General features: G+C 40.8%; 1 protein-coding gene across 5 annotated transcripts in view; it reads right to left on the minus strand.

Annotated features, from left to right (window-relative positions):
* Positions 1-12,932, minus strand: part of Spice1 (spindle and centriole associated protein 1) — a 46,876-nt gene extending 33,944 nt beyond the window's left edge. The window contains exons 1-4 of one of the 5 annotated variants that reach the window (XM_027412628.2): positions 12,829-12,932; positions 5,334-5,429; positions 4,705-4,752; positions 2,965-3,108 (exon numbers count right to left, since the gene is read on the minus strand). In XM_027412628.2, coding sequence (XP_027268429.1) covers positions 2,965-3,108; positions 4,705-4,752; positions 5,334-5,429 — 288 coding nt within the window. In that variant the 5' untranslated portion in view covers positions 12,829-12,932. Of the gene's footprint in view, positions 1-2,964; positions 3,109-3,549; positions 3,853-4,704; positions 4,753-5,333; positions 5,430-12,202; positions 12,315-12,334; positions 12,530-12,597; positions 12,672-12,828 lie in introns of those variants that run through there. The other 4 variants (XM_027412629.2, XM_027412630.2, XM_027412631.2 and 1 more) reach the window with 4 other exon arrangements.
* Positions 12,933-18,049: the final 5,117 nt, after the last annotated feature.

The raw sequence follows: 18,049 nt of genomic DNA on the forward strand, positions 1-18,049 counted from the left end.
GCTAGCAGTACTTGGAATGTTATTACAATACAAATTGCATTATCTTATGAACCAAGTTTCTATCTTTGGTGGACCAAGTCCATGAAATGAAGATCTTGGGGATTATAACTTACATTATATGTAATATATAATGGGATCGGCATAGCTATGGCTCAGAAGAAATTGACAAAGGGATAATCTTACTAATCATGTTGATACAGGGTATTAGTTACAATCAGGTCTCAAGTAAGGCCACTGATTTGCCCTCTTCTGCTAAGTCTCTGTAACATTTCTTGGAGCAGGTTGTTCCTGTGGCCAAAGATCACTGCACTAGCCTTACTAAGTCAGAGCCATTACTAAAAGGAAACATCTAAATCTCACCAAAGCTGTGGCTTTGAAGCCGTGCAGTACAGGAAAACACCCTGGGAAACTGTCCACACCTAGCTTCACTAGTCCAGGTACAGTGCCTCCCCAGCCTCCTGAGGAGCATGTCAGCCATGATGAACCCTCATGTGCAGTCAGGACTGAGAGTCACTGCACTACAGAGGGAGGAAGCAGCATTCCTTAGACCCCTCTTCTCTCACTGTTCTTCTCCCACTACATCTACTATGAAAAGCTAGCAGGACTGGAGAGACAGCTCGTGGCTCTTGCTGGGGAAGCAGGCTGAAGTCCCAGCCTTCACATTGAACTCACAACTCTGTGGCCTGGTTCTGGGGCGTGGGGAGGGGGGGGGATCGACACCCTCTTCTTCTCTCCAATGGCACCAGACACACAAGCATACATGCAGGCAAATACTCATAGACAAAAAATTAAAATAAAACCTCAAAATAAAAAAGAAAAGGAAATTAAAGCTAGAGAAAGAAACCAGTCCTGAGTTCAATCCCTCCCAAAGAGATCATCTGGTTTTCTAGGTCAGATCTGTGGTTTGGGGCCTTTCAGTGAGAACTGGCATATACCAAATGTGAATGACAGGCCCAAGATCACAAGATGTAAAGTCGCATTCTCAGAACCCACTGTTCTTTTTTCAAGTCATGGAAACATTTATTTGGGAGAAACCATTCTTCCTAATGCATAAAATTTCTATGAGACAGTGGTTCTTAACCCTCCTAACACTGCAATCTTTTAATACAGCTGATACAGCTGTGTCATCATGCTACAGTGACCCCCCCCTAAACCATAAAATTATTTTTGTTTCCACTTCATAACTGTAATTTTGCTACTGTTATGAATTGTACTGTAAATATCTGTGTTTCCTGATAGTCTTAGGTGACCCCTGTGAAAGTTGTTTGATCCAAAGGGGTCACGACCAAGAGATTGAGAACCACTGTTCTTAAGAACCCAAGGAATTTTTCAAAAGGCAGCATGTGACTTAAAGTCACCATGAAAGGTCACACAGAGAGCACACATTGTAAGCTAAGCCTGGTCAAGAAGGCACACACACAGCACATTCTTTCACTGTGACTTCAGCTCAGATAAAAAGGTTGCTCTGCTATCGTTCCTTCTGACTTCCCAGACTATCCACCCTACAAATCTGATTACATCTTCAAACACTGGAGCAGGCAAAAAGGTTAAGTCAGAGGTAAATGGCTGATGACCTAGATCAACAGGCACACAAAATATTTGATTTTATTTCATTCTGTTGAACTGAGACATAATTACAGAAGTTTACAGATATAGAGCACTATTTGCCAAAGACTGTGGTAATCTCTTTAAAATCATTATGCCAGGACTAGAGAGATGGCTCAATGGCTAAGAACACTGGTGGTTCTTCCAGAGGACCTGGATTCAATTTCTAGCTCCTATATGGTAATTCACAATTGTCTGTGACTCCACCTCTAAGGGATCTGATACCTTCTTCTGGCCTCCATAGGCATCAGACATGCACATGGTACACAGACATACATGAAGAGAAAACATCATACACATACATTTTTTTTCAAAAAAAAAATTTAAGTATTATGCCATTAAAATCTTGTAACACAGCCAAGAATTGGGGGGGGGGGTATTTTTTGTTTGTTTTTTTATTGTTGTTGTTGTTTTGAGATAGGGTTTCTCTGTATAACAGCCCTGGCTGTCCTAGAACTCATTCTTTAGACCTGGCTGCCCTTGAACTCACAGAGATCTGCCTGACCAAGTGCTGAAATTAAAGGTATATGCCACCACTGCCTGGAAACACAGCTAAGAATTTTAAAGATTTAAAAAAAAAATATCAAGCTAATGTAGGGAAAATGAAGCTACAAAGTTTGTAAAAGCAAATGAATAGAACTAAAAATATTAAGTTAGACAACCCACACCCAAATAGATGAGATCAGCATGTCCTCTCTTATGTGTGGACGCTAGTAAAGTATGTGGACATAGCTGTAAAGTATGTATATTTACGTGGGAGTAATTGTGTATAGAGGTCAGAAAACTTTCTTACAGGACCATGAAACTGGAAAAAAGATGATGAGAATACATGTGATATGAAATGAAATGGGGAATGCTGGAGGTAGAAGAATCAGTGGGGCAGGCAGGAGGAAGGGTGGGGAGATGGCGGAGATGGAGTGGGAGTCAACCATCCACAATTAAGTATTATGACAATGGCAGAAGGAACATGCCACTTTGTAAGCTACTTTTTGAAAGGGAGAAAGAGAAAAAGGAAAAAAGAAAATTCAAGGAGCTATATAATCTAGGCTACAGAGCTAAAGAGTTGTGGAAACAACACTTAATGCAGCAAACTAGACACCAGCCATCCTGCTGTACTCTGCACTAGACTCTGTCCACCCTGCTGCTGTCCACAGAAGACTCCGCCCATCGTGCTGCTGCTCTCTGCACTAGACTCTGCCCACCCTAGTGCTGTCCACACTAGACTCCACTCAGCATCTTGTTGCTCTCTGTAAAGCCACCACATAGCTCACTGTTACAGACGTAATAAGCACTAGAATCTCTCCAATGAAGTCAACCCGAGGAAAAGAGAACTCGAAAGACAATAAATATTCACAGTACCTCCTTCATGATAGACAATCTTCTTTTTTCAAGACTTGCAGCTTCTGGTTTCTGCTTCTTCCATTTTCTCTTCAAAGCTTTTTCTTGAAGCTCCCAGTGCACCAATGCTCTATTCTTTGACTTGTGTATCTCATGACGGCGGACCTATACAGAAGAAAAAACTGTAAAGGAATGTTTTCAGTAGCAAAGTTGTATGCTCCTATGTAAGACCACTTACACTAGTTCACCACGTCTTATTTCTTTCTGGTTCAGCATGTGTGTGTGCATGCATGCATGCATGCATGCATGTGTGTACATTCATAGCTAAAAACTTTCATAGTCTTCTAAGTTTTCAAAAATGATCTAAAAGAGAAGTATCAAGAACCTGGAGGTCTCGCCTAAAAACATAAAAATATTAACTTCTACTACAGTTGTACAGACTATCAAAACCCTACTGTACTTCAATTCACAGATTGAAACTCATACAGCGAGTACTAAAATATCAGTTAGTGGTCAACACTAACACTTTACACATGATATAAAGGGTACAAAATCCACCAAAGTCGTCTTTGGTAAAGCACAGCCCTTTCATGATAACTGCATTACTTCCAAGTCAATGGTGCACTGTGTGTATAGCTCTGCAGTAGATTCACGTGGAAGTGAGGTCACAGATGATGTAGATATCCAGGGAAGGAGAGCTCCTGAGGCAGAGGAGATAGAAGCCAGAGCTCCTAAAGAGTGGGAAGGGAAGAGCTCACTGGGGTGACTGAGGAATAAAAGTAGACATTTGCCTTTACAAGTACTCTAGTGCTCAGACTTGTAAATACAAACAAAACTGGATCATCTAATGAAGTTTTACCCATGCAACATGCAAACTACCAAAAAGTCTGGTAATCAAGAATTGTGAACATGCAAATCAGAATCACAATGAGACAGTACTTTATACCAACCAGGAGAATTAACATTTTTAAAGGTGACAATAATGATGTGTATAAACTGGAAGCTCCACACATTCTGGCGGAATTTAAACCATGAAAGCACTTTGGAAACAGTTTGGCAGTTATTCATAAAGTCCAATATGAACACAAGACCTAGCTATTCTATTCCAGATATACACAAATGCCTGAATATACATATGTTCACATAGAGACTTGTACATGAATATCAACAATGGTATTACTCATAATAGAAAAGAAGCATAAACCAGATGTACAACTGACTAACAGATAAATCAAATCTGGAATCACCATTCAATGGAACATTGAAACTCATACAGATAGGAATGAAGTAGAGATAAATACTATAATATGGATGAATCTTTAAAATATGCCAGAAAAAGAGGCTACATAAAAGAAACCACATACTGCATTCCATCTGTAAGAGAAGTCAAGGCTAGGCACATCTACAAAGACAGAAAGATGATTAGTCACCACCATGGACAGGCTAGCTAGGGCTACACAGCACAGGCCTGTCTTTAAAATAACAATAATAATAATAACAAAATGCCGAAGATATTTCTAGACAGGAAAGACAAACAGAGACCTATATTATAGGTCAATTCTAGATAAGTAATAAGACTGTAAAAATCTAACAGTCGCTAATAAGCCTCCGTAAAATCAGAAATTTCTTAAGATATACAGATGTAAACAGATAAAATAAAGCCAAACAATTCCCAGACGGGACAACGGTCTCTGTTCTGAAGGTAGAAACCCGAACTAACTAAAACATAGTCCAGGACTCAACTTTCAGGGTTAAACTTACCAGATCTTCAGGAGTTGCCCGATGCACTGTTAGATCATTCACAGTATTCTTTTAAAAGGAAAAAAGAATGAGCTTTTAAAATATGTATTAACAGTTACTGAGTTTTAGTAGCTGAAAATTGATTGAAAGTCCTAAGACCAAAAAATCCTTTTTTTAGGAACCAATATTGTTAATATAATGTTAAAACAGATTACTTCTAAATGTCTTCTAGCCAATAGCCTATTTTAAGTGTTATACAGGAAATAAAGCACTCCATTATTTTAAAACAGGCAATAAATATTCAAAATGAGTAAACTTAACTGAAGCCATAATTCCCACATACTAGGATTTCATGAGGCAATCGTAAAGTTTTTTAGCAAAGAAAGTGTGGTCACTACAGAAAGCTGCAGAAGAAACCTTTTTTTGAGAACAGTTTCTATCTCACTAAAACTCTAATTCTTGGAAGGAACTACAAGTTATTACCCTTAGTATATGTACCTGGGGGGCGGGCAATATCCTGTTCTTCCTTCCAAGACCAGAAACACGCCTAGAAACCCACCCAACCCTATTACAGCCGAGCTCCGTCATAACACATGACAAGAGTCATATGTCCATTCCCCAGAACATGTTATTTATTATCCCAAACTTACATCCCATTCTTGCCTCACTGAAGCTTTCTTCTTTACTTTCAGAGTTTTTCTTCCACCTCCCCGGGAACCAAAGCGATTCACTCTGATCAATGACATCTAGAATAGTAACATTTTTTTTTTAAATACAGGCCAAGAAATAATAATACATCATAGGGTAGAGGACATCTAGCACAAACAAAATCACTCTCAAAATATCAGCAGAAATTTAACCCTGATGAAAGGAATAGGCTATAGTTGGTTTTCTCATTTTGCAAATAGTAAAATGAAACCAATAACAGCAAAATAAAAAGGTTTCAAATAACAAAACTTTTTGCTTAATAAAGAACTTTTGAAATGTAGAAATTATGACCTAAAATAAAAAACTAAAATGGTTATATCTGTCATCAGATACAAAATTCACAATTAAGAGAGAAAATGCCAGTAACTGGGTATCATGAGGAAGGAAAGGGCACTTCTAAGCTTGCTGACACTCATCCCTACCAGGCACACATGTGCTCACCTCAGAGAACCTTATGGTCTGATTTCACCTCTAATAAATCTTCACACAGCACTGAATGGAGGACATTTTGTAAATTACCAGCATTAGCCTAGCAATTAAAATTGCCATGTAGGACTAAACATTATGAAAAGTTCAGGAAAGATTCATAGTCCACAGTCCTTGAAAACCAAGGTTTTTACAATCCATACATATGAGTGCAAAAACAAAAATATGCATGACTTCTATTTCACAACTTCTTTACCCACTGTGGCAATGCAATATGAAAATGTCTCTCACATTCTAAGAGACTGGAACTTTTGCTGAACTCACAGCCAAAGTGAAAGTCATTTAAAAGATTTCTATCTTAGGATATACTTGCCCTGTTTGTTTAATCTGTCTTTAAGAGAAAGAACAATGGAACAATCAACCTTACTTGCCTTGGATTTCCCATATAATCAACTTTTGCAACCAAAGCTAATGGCATAGCCATGATCTTAAATAATGTACTCTTTCCATGCCCCTGATCCAGAACAATGCATGTGTACCCTTTGCTGAAAGGAACAAATACAGAAGTTGAAAGCAACCATCTAAAATGAGTATCTACTTATGGATACTGGTTCATAGACAATGGCGTTTGTAGTAGTTTGTTGCCTGGATCAGTTAGGATCATTTGGAGTCAGTGACTTAATCCCTTGTTAAAAAAAAATCTGTTAAAGATTTCTATAAAGTATCCCACTCTTTCCCCCATGTTATGTTTTCTGTGCTGTTCAGTAAATACAGAGCAAAGACAGACATACAGACAGACACAAATGATTACACAACACGCGCGCGCATGTGCGCGCACACACACACACACACACACACACACACACACACACACACACACACATCATGCAGACACAGGCACAGACTTACCAGACAGCAGGCAGGCACAAATTCAGACTCATACAACAGACTGGATAGAAGACACAGGGAGCATGAAGTAGAGAATTCAAATTTGGACTTACACTTGGTTAATGATCCCAATAGAAATTTTTTTTTCCTTAATGTGATCATGCATTATTGGTGACTTGAAGTCAATCACCAATACATATAATCCACACACCCTACCAAAATAATTACAGAACTTTTGGGCTTATATTCTTACTTCCAACCAGCCTTCAGTGTTTATTCCTCCCCTACATCTCCCCCACCACAAGAGAGATTAAACACAGGGACTTTCACATGCTAGGCAAGTGTTCACCCTTAAGATACACCACCTTGCCCTTTCACTAAGTACTTTTAATAAAATAATCTACTGTAATAAAGATGCCTAGACTTCTTTAGGTGTTTCTTTAAATCTCCCTTGCTCTCTATATTAGTCTTTCTCTGATTCCATTTTACTCTTTAAACATGTTGTCTAATTTCAGAGCTTACAATCCAGCAAAGGAGGTAAGTCACAAATGTTTAGAAAAGGACAAGTTATTTTGTCTTTTCCGGTGGTGCTGAGCTAAGATTGTCGCCCAGGTGTAACAGATGCCAGGCAAGTTCCCTCACTCTGAGTTCTATCCTCAGTCCAACAACTAAGACTTGTTTTCCCATGACTGGGCCCTTTTTATTTACCTATTTTTACTTTATTAGCATATTGTAACATTCTCACTCACATACATAATGTACTTGACTCTATCACTCCCCGATTGCCCTCTCTTCTCCCCCTCCATCTGGTTCCATTCCTCTTTACAAAAATGACCTCCCCTCCTACTTTCGCGTCTTTTTCTTTAAATCTAGAGAGAAAACATGCAATATTTACCTTTCCGGGTCTGGTTTATCTCCATTTAACATAATTTCTAGTTCTATTTTCCTGCACATATGATTTGATCCCAATCTTTTGATGGCTGAATAATACTCCCTTGTGTATATCATTACCCAGTTATCTGTCGATGGGCATCTAGGCTGAATCTATAACCTGACTACTGAGAACAGCAGTGGCATCCTTCGGTTCCTTTGGTATATACCCAGGGGTGATGGTACAACTGGATCGCAAGGTGATTCTTCCTATGTTTTAACTCTGAAGAACTTCCATACTGGTTGTACTAATTACATTCCCAACAACACATAGGAGCTCCTCTCCAGCTCCCAATATCAACACTAATATTTGCTGCTTTTGCTTGATGACAAGAGCCATTCTGGTGAGACAGAATCTCGATGTAGCTTTGATTTGCATTTCGCTGATGGCTGAAGATGTTGAACATTTTCATAAAAGTTGTGTGTGTGTATCTATGTGGATGCCCACAGAGGCCAGAATTATCAGAATCCCCAAAACTGGAGTTATGGGTGGTCATGAACCACCCTACACGGGTGCTGGGAACCAAACTCAATCCTCTACAAGAACAGTACACACTCCTAGTGGCTTAGCCATCTCTCCAATTCCTCAACATTTTTCTCATGTATTTATTGGCCATTTGTACTTGTTTTGAAAACTGTCTGCTCAGTTTAAGTTCTATATTCTGGGTCTCACTCCCCTGTCAAATAACTGAAATACACTAAGGAAACAGACTTCTACCCATATTATAGGTTGTTTCTTCACTCTCTGTGTTCCAACTGTGCAGCTTTTTAATAGGGCATAACATCATTTGTCAATTCTTTTATTGCATTATTTACTGACTTCTGAAGGAGAGAAAGGAGCGCATGCCACAGTACATGTATGAGGGCCAGAGAACAACTTGCAGGAGTTGGTTTACTCCTTCTACCATATGGGTCTCAAGGATAAAGTTGGGTGTTAGGTTTGTCTCTAACCTGCTGAGCCATCTTACCAGCCCCCATTTATCAACAGTCTTATACAGAAAGCCTTTGCCTGTTTCCCTGGTTTCCTCTAGGAGGGTCATGTCTTTCATTAAGGTCTCTGATCATTTTGAATTGAAGTTTTACAAACTGAAAAGGGGATATGGTTTCAGTCTTCTACTTATGAACACAATCTTCTCAGCACCATCTGTCATCAACAATTAAATTTTATGATGGTGATGGCAATAACAGCTGTAGTGGAGGCAATGAAAGCATCAGCTAAGACAGGCTAAGTACTTGCTATATGCTAGCTACTGTTCTAAGCTCTTCTCACATCTTAGTTTCTTTAATAAAAGAGGCCCAGCCAGGGCAGTGGTGGCTCACACCTTCAATCCCAGCACTAAGGAAGCAGAGGCAGGTGAATTTCTGTGAGTTCGAGCCCAATCTGGTTTACAGAACTAGTTCCAGGACAGCCAGGGCTACCTACACAAACAAACCCTGTCTCAAAACAACAACAACAACAAAACGAAAACAAAACAAAGAACTTCATGAAGTGATTAATACTTTGACTCATTTTACAGATGAGAAAACTAAGGGGCAAAGACTTATCCAACTGTGACGGTCAATTGTATTAGACATAACCAGTACTTAACAAGACGTGGAGCAGGCAAAAGTCTAAATAAACCACTGCATTTACAGACAGTTATTTTCCAACAAGGGAGCCAAAACAATTCAATTCAAAGATTATTGTTTTCAATACTCCTGTGAAAAAGTCAGGCTCCTACCTCATGTAGGGTAAAAATTAGCTTAAAATTAGTCACATATTAAAATGTTTAGAGCTAGAACTATAGAAGTCTTAGAAGGAAACTATATGAGTATAAATAACTGTGACCCTCAGGTAAAGCAACAGTTTCTGAAGTACAGCAACAAAAGCACAAGAAACCAAGATGCGGGGAGGATGGTGTGGTTCATCAATGCTTTTTAAACATTGTACTCAAAGGTACAATCAAGAAAATGAAAAGGTAACTAGTGCAGTGGCAAAAGGTATTTGCAAATCATTTACCTTGTATCTAGACTATATAGAGAAACTTCATAACTAGACTATTCAAACAATCCAATTTTAAAATGAGCATAGGTCTTGAATAGACATCTCCAAATAAAACACTGCAGATGGTCACCAGGCACATAACAAGATCATCAAGATAGGGGGTGGTGAGATGGTTAAGAATCCTTGTTGCTCTTCCTGAGAATCCCAGTTCAGTTCCCACCACCTACATGATGGCTCACAACCACTTGCAATTCCAGTTCCAAGGGATCAAACACCATCTCCTAACCTCCAAAGGCAGCAGGCAGCACATGGTGCACATACAGACATGCAGGCAAAACATCCAGACATGTAAGAGAAACCTTTTTTAAAAACATGACCAACAGAATGACATACAAGTCAAAAATCACACTAGGGTGATTTTAATTAAAAAAAAAAAAATAAAGGACCAGTATTGATATGACTATGGAAAAACTGGAATCTTAATATATTTGTCAATTGGGATGTAAATTTGCAGAGGCACTTTGGAAATCCAGTAGGAAGTTACTCAAAAGTGTAAACACCATTACCACATGACCTAGCAATTCCCCTACATAAAGACTCAAGAGAATTAAATACATTAGTCCACAGAAAAATTTGTAAGTGAATGCCCATAAGAATGTTCTATTTAATAGACAAAGGCGGAAATATCTCAAAATGCCCATAACTGATGAGTGTATAAAATATATATTATTTGGCAATAAGGAATGAAGTCCTGATGTATGCTACAGTGTGGGTGAAGTCTGAGTATATTAACTATGAGCACAAAAAGCCACATATCACATGATACCATTTAATCTAAGTCCATAATAGCCATATACACAGTAATATGAAGTATGCTAGTGGTTGCCTGAGAAAAGAGAGAATAGTTTGTTTTCTCCTGGGGTAGGGAGGAGAGATGAAAATGTTCTGGAATTAGCTGATGATGGCTGTAAAATTGTAAATGTACTGATTTAAAGGATGGATTTTTATGACACATTAATTACATCTCAAAGCTGTTGTATTTTTCTAAAATACAACATTGTTCAAAGAAAGGAAGTTGGTATATTTTAACCACTCAGATCTTCAATATACTATGCAGAAATGCAAAGTGGTAGTAAATCTGTAGACAAATCCCCAAAAAATTATATTAAGAAAACTTAACAACAGAAAAAAGGTTAAATGTAGGGCTGAGAAGATGGCTCAGGTGAAGTTCTTTCCTTAAAGCACAGGACCTGAGTTCCAATCCACAGTACCCATGTAAACACCAGGAAGGCATGGAAGCCCTGTAATTTCGGGGTTCTGGAGGAAGAGATAGGCAATCCCCACACTGGCTAGCTACATGACAAAATCCAGCCAATTCTGGATTCAAGGGAAAGACCCTACTTCAGTATATAAGGTAGAGAAAAACTGACAAAGATACCCGATATTAATCTCTGACCTCCACAAGCATGTATAGTATACACATTTGCAAAAAAAAAAAAGTGCAATGTAAAGAAATGATTATATAACTGCACAAAGAGCCTCACTGATGGTAACACATATGCATCATTAACGAAGAGCCTCACCACAACCCCACAACTCCATGACCCATCCACTGTCTTAAAGACAACATGGTGTGGTGGCTAAGAATACAGCCGGGAATCAGACTGTAAGGACTCACCCTTAAGCTTTCTCACTGACTCTAAAATGAGACTGATTCAATATGTAAGCTGCTTGGAAACGCCCACACACACACATACTAAGTCTCATTTAAAGTGATGATGACATCAGTGACAATTATTAATTTTCTCAAATGAGCTAAGTAGGGCTTAGAGAATGTAATCACATTGCTCTAAGTAACATAAATAATAATGGAGAGTAGAAAACTGACAAAGTGTGACTCACTATATATAAAGCACATGCTTGGAAATCACTAAAAAGAGATTGACTCGACTTGGTTCGACACATGCAACTCTTTAAAGGGGGGGAGGCATTGCTACTTCAAATTATATTGAGAATATTACATTTATTCATAAGCTAAACCTGTCTACTCTTCTCCATCTCTACTAGGAACAACTTTATTAATTTTCCTGTAAGGTTTCTTTTTCACTCATTCATCCACTCCACTCATCAAATAACTCTGAAAGTACTTGCTAGGAGCCACCAGGCACCAAATAAAACAAAAGAGCGAAACAGCCTATGCCCTCGCAGAGGTGGCTTTCCCAAAGGCCCACAAGCAAACGACTTGTTAAAAAGAGAAAAGGCAAGCCTGGAAAGTCGATTCTTTATGTCAAGGATAATCTACAATACACATGAAGAAAAGCTACCTCCTCCCAATTCCCTCCACAAAGTTGGGGCTGAAGGTTAAGCGTGAATATCAGAGAAGCGCTAAGAAAATGTCTTGTGCAAGGGGGAGAGAGCGTTTACAGAACTTGTGTTCAGTATCAATAGCACCGACTTGAAAGGGTGACAGGCTGGAGGAAAGTGTTGGAAGAAAGCTGAGGGCCACAGCAATTTGAGCCCTGAAGACCACGGGAAGCCCTTGCAGGCTTATAAGGGGGTGGAATGCTACCAGATTTACCTTACCTAGTATGAAAACAAACTGGAGGGCAACAAGAACACTGTCCCTGCCGTCAATCTTACTCAGCTACAGATACAGATCTCATTTGCCTTCCTCCTAAGATTTCTAATGGAGCCCACTGTAGAGAAGAATCCAACCTCAAAGGCATCTCTGCGTGTGGCCCGACTGAATTTTCCTTCCAGCTTTCCCTCCCGCACGAAGACGAAGCTCCGACTTTCACATGCAATGCCAATCGGGGCACCGTTTGCAAAAACTTCATCCTTTTGACTCCCAATCCCAAACCTGCCCAACTCTCAAGCGGCCCTTCCTCAGAAACCCTGTCCTAACCGCTCAACTTCAAGGACACGCCCAGTCCCAACACCCCGAATACTCCGCCACTCCCCGGACAGATAATAAACACCTGGAACACCGGACAGCCTCGGGGTTTCTACCGCCAGCAGGGCGCCTGAACGGGTCGCGCATGCGCACGACCGCCCCGCAGAGGGCGCCCTAGGCACTACCCGGAAACGCGCTCTGGCGCTGCGAGGAGAGCGGCTGTGCGGCCCTGAGTGGAGGGGCCGCCCGCTCGGGCCCGGCCGCCTCTCCCGCCTGCTGCGCGGACCTCAGGCCTGCCCCCCTTCACCCAACCTGCCTTGCCGCTGGCCGACTGCCGCCTCCACCCCGACTAAAAAACTTCAGCCTCCAGAGTCCCAGAGCCCGCCACGGGGGACCGCGGAAAGTGGCTTCCGGGCTGTTGCCAGGGTTACCAGAGCCCCGCCCCCACGCCTTTGCGTATATCCTGCGAGCCCTTCGGACGCGTTCCGGAACCCGTCCCCGTGGACCGCTAGGATCGTGTGTTCTCTTGTCTTTTTCCGTCCAGAGCGCGATCTGCGGGTCTCACCCCTTGAAAGGGCTGAAGGGCGCGCGCGCGCGCGCGTGCCTCGAGAAGTCTCCAAAAGAAACGTGGCTCTGCATACCAGCCTCCGCATACGGCGCTTACTTGTCTTCACTTCTGTTCCTTTACTTAGAAATACTTCTTACCACCTACCTGTGTACCAAACACGCTAGGTTCGCTAGGAACTAAAGACAGACCTGCCCGCAGGAAGTGTACAGCACCGTAGCAGAAAGCCATTAATGACAGAAGTGGGTACGGTGAAAATAGTGGCAAAAAATAAGAAAGAACAGTACAAACTAGCTAGTGCCCTTACAGGAATATTTTAATTTCTCAGGGAAAGCAGAAATTCAAAGGAGAAATTCAAAGACCATCAAAGAAGCTTTCTTTAGCATTTCTACCGAGGGAATTGTCTCCCCAAGGATGTATGTCAAATTGCAATGGATGAGTAGAGGTTGAGAGAACTTGGTGGTTGTGCTTGGTTGACTGGAGCCAGGATGTGCATAACTTCTTGGTCATGATAAGGGCTTTACAATGAGCTTCTTATTATTGGCAACTTCCTCGGTAGCCCCTGACCTTCTGTTGTTACGAAAGAACTACATACACATGATCAACAGGTGTATGCTCAGAGTCATCTAGGTGCAAGGAACGGCCTTCTGAGTCTCCACTCTGATTTGATGTGGACATGTTAGTCAATGTAATCATCCCTTTGTCTCCGACTTACTGTAGTCACCTGACAAGTTACCAGTCACGTTAGCGCCCACCATTTGACTGAACATTTTGTTACAGGTCCTAACTCACTAATTCTCTCATTCCCTTAGGTGACAGTGTTATACTTCCTGGGAGGGCCTATAGTCCATAACAACTAGTTGACCAATCAACATAGGGCAAGTCCTCCAAGCCTGGAGGCAGACCAATCCTGAGCCTGTGAGTACCCTTAGACACTCCCCTTACACTGCCCTATAAGATCTCTGTCCTGCGGCTTCTCAGGGTCTTTTCCCAGCCATACTCCATGGTGGATGGATGAGAATCCCGAGCTAACTAAACAAATGCACTAAAAGACTCATTGCTTTTGCATCGAAATGGGCCTCTTGGTGATTTGGGGATTCAGAATGTGGGCACAACAGTTTCATTGGTAACACTGAATTAATTTTAAGAAAACTTCTGTCAGCTTCCATCCCTGCTTCAGTCCTCCAATCAATGAACCACGGACTTCATCTTTTCCTTCAGTTTCAGAAGCCCAATGAAACATGAGTGTACACACACAAAAAAAGAAAGCTACAAAGTACATAATAATCAAATTGATCAAAAGCAGTGATAGAGAAAAAATCTAAAAACTAGATGCACCCAAGAACAAAAATAAAGATAATACAATTTCTCTTTAGAAACAAAACTAGACAGTAGGACAAAAACATGTGTTGGTCAATTTACTTCCTCCTTAGTTTTACTGTTATATGTGTGTGTGTACATGTATATAGTAAATTTTATCTTGTTTGATTTTATATATTTTATACATATTAAAGAAAAATACATTTTCTTGAAAAAAGTAACAAAGTGATCCTGAAACTCTTGGAAAATACAGAAAGACCTAGAAGAGCCAAAATGAAAACAAAATAAAAAGAACAAAATTAGATTCTAAAGATTCCTGATTTTAAGATTTATTATAGAGTCTTAATGTTATGATATTGGTAGACAGTCATTCAGTGAAGTAAAACAAACTCTAGGTAGAAAATTAGAGTTTCACAAAGGTAACACAGTGGAGAAAGGGTAGCTTTTTTAAATGATTCTTTCTGGTATTTTTATATCCCCATATGAAAAAAATGGAACTAAACATTATATCTACCACATTCAAGAAATTAGTTTAAAAATAATCACAGGATTGAAGATATGGTTCGGCTGGAAAAGTACCTACTGCCTAAAAGTGAAGTCCTGAGTTCCATCTCCAAGCCAGGCATGGTGGTGAGCACTGGTAATCTGTGCTGGTTAATTTTAAATGTCACCTTGTCACAACCTAACATCACCTGAGAACAGAACCTCAGTTTAGGAATCACCAGATCAGATTAGCCTGTTGGCAGTCTGTGGGGTATTGCCTTGATTATTAATTGGTGTGGAAGGGTCGAGCCCACTCTGGGTAGGTAGCACCATCCCTAGGCAGGTGGCCCTGAACTGTATGAAAAAGACAGATGAGTATAAGCCAGTCTTCAAGCCAGCTAGCAAGCAGCATAATGGGAAAGAGCAGGGTTTGTCTCAAAGTCCTGGCTAGAGTAGTCTGTGATGCTGGTTATCTGCCCTGCCCCTGCCCTGGTGCGGTTGTGGTTGCACACAATTTTAATCCCAGCATTTGGGAGACAGAAGCAGTCAAATCTCTGAGTTAGAGACCAGCCTGGTCTACATAATGAATTCCAGGACAGCCAGAGCTACATAGTGAAATGCTTTCTCAAATAAAGAGCAAAAAATTCTTGAGTCACCGAGAACACATCCTTGACGTTTATTGTGGAAGTTTAACATCTTTTTTCTTCCTGGTCACAAGGTATGCAATTTGCTTTGCTGTGTGATCTTCACTATTACCATCTGCTACGGCTACCAAAGGCCCAAGGTTCAAGATCTGCCAGATCTTGAACTGGAGCCTCTGAAACTGTGAACAAAACCAATATGTGTATGTTATCTCAGGCATTTCATTAAGGAAAAAACTAACTGCAGTTGTGAAACATGAAGTCAAGTCAATAATGGCTTTCTGGGTTCATTGCTACATTTATTGATGACTGTACCTTGTAAGAGTTCTTCCAACAAGGCACAAGAACAGTTTGGGTGTTTGTTTTGTATTGTTTGTTCATTTGTTTTATTTTAAACTGGGCATAGCTTACCGATTTTCTTTCTTCTTTTTTTTTTTGTTTTGACTTTTATTGATTCTTTGTGGATTTCTCATCATGCATTCTGATCCCACTTATCTCCCTGCCTCCTCACATTTTCCCTCTGCTCTGGAAAACCCCCCCAATCAAAATCAAAGAGAAAAACCAAAACCAACAAAAGGAGAGAGAGAGAGAGAGAGAGAGAGAGAGAGAGAGAGAGAGAGAGAGAGAGAGAGAGAGAGAGAGATTCTTGTGGAAGCCCCTTTAATCCATTCATTTTTACTTACAAGTGTTCACTGCCTTGAGTCATTGGTCTGACTCGAGGCATCTGGCTTCTGCTACACCACCTATAATGAGCTCTCATTGGAGCTCCTCTTGGATATTCTGCTGTTGTCTTGTGTTGTGGAGATTGTGCTCATCTGTAGGTTCGTCCCCGTAACATGCACCAACAGTTCACAGATTCTGTGGATCTTGCAGTGGACAAATTCATAGCCTTGGTTCTGGGCCTGGGTGGTAGCTGGGTTGGTCAAGTCACTAGCTTTCCCTCATTGTCACTACCAGGCCAGATCTCCAGCACTGCCTCGGCTAGCTCACCCAGTGCAGCCGACAACAAGGAGCAGGGCCAGCTCTCCTGCTCTCAGCCCTCAGACCCTGGTTCCTCTCACTCACATCACCAGGTCAGCTCGATTATTTTGCCTAGGCAAGGTGTAGGGCACTTTCTCCTGATTGCTGTAGAGGGAATACCATATGAGTGGGAGCAGGGTTAGCTCTCCTGACAAGAGCAGTTTTATCTGATATCTGTTAATTATGAACAACCTAATCTGCGTGCAGCATAGTCTAATATTAGGGAGAAATGTTCATACAAGGATATACAGAGTCCTCAAGGAGATGGACCATAAGGACATAAGAACCAGCCTTTGGAGTCATGGCTACATACTATCAGGAAGAATTAACACCTTACAGAGTTCTTTCATAGCACTTCTGGTAAATTACACCCATAAATCACTCATATAACAATTGGGACACCCCAAATTAGAGGCACAAATTCAAGCAGCTAGAGAGTTTCAGGCTGGAGTCATTCAATATACCCTTCTGAAAAATAGCTAAGTCCAATCCAAAGGAGGTAAAGGATTCCCCAAGAATCTAGCTCTTGACCATGCCTCATCTTTACTCCCTGTAACTCCAGCACCAGGGGATCTGATGCCTTCTTCTGGCCTCCATGGGTATCCACACTCATGAGATCATACCCTTCCACACACTCAAGCATACACATAAAGAAAAATAAAATAAAATTTTTAATTAAAAAGTTCTTAACTTGTTCATTTCTCTGCATGTATTTTTGGCTGGCTGGTCTTGTGATCTAGCCCAGGCTGCCCTCAAATTTTTGGTTCTCATGACTCAGCCTCAGAAGGGCTTGGATTACAGTTATGAGCCAGCACACCCACCTTCTTGCTTATTTCTGATAGGAGTCCTAGCAGAGGTGAGAAAAACTTTTCTCTAGTACTCCAGAAGTAAACCTACTATCTGCTACATATTTACTCCATGGTCTTCAGGGGTGGAGACTCTAAAAATGTAATAAATTCTGCAATCTGGGCTGGGTTTGCCTCATTTACAGGAATAGATTTTAACAAAAGCTCATGTAGTGACAGCATTTTTGATAGCTCATCAATCTCCAATTTCAACTGTGAGGTATGATTCATCGGCAAGTGATAAAAAGATTCTCAATGGGAATTACTAAGAAACCTGAATAAGGGTGCTCTATGAAGCAAAGACATTTACAAGCTTCCCCTTCTAGTGGAAGCTTTCAAGGGATACTCACAAGGTTCCTACTTCTTCAAGGCTCTATAGGAGGTAAACAATTTACTGGAATGTAGTGTGGTCGCCAATCCTCACCCAGGGGTCTTTTACTCATGCTTTATCCACATTACAGGGATTCTTTAGTGGTGTGGCTTCCTGTCTGTTACCTGAGAGACTTCCCAGGGATAGAGTCACCCCTGCTTCACTAAGTAACCCAACCAAACTCTTTGGCTCAGCAACCTAGGCACAGACTGAGTCCTTTCTTGGTCTGTTGGCGCCCTCTCTGTCTGAGCTATCTCTTCAATCCCAAATGCAAATAATTCTTAGTGAAATGT

Source organism: Cricetulus griseus, chromosome 4 (assembly GCF_003668045.3).
Source record: "Cricetulus griseus strain 17A/GY chromosome 4, alternate assembly CriGri-PICRH-1.0, whole genome shotgun sequence".
NCBI lineage: Eukaryota > Metazoa > Chordata > Mammalia > Rodentia > Cricetidae > Cricetulus > Cricetulus griseus.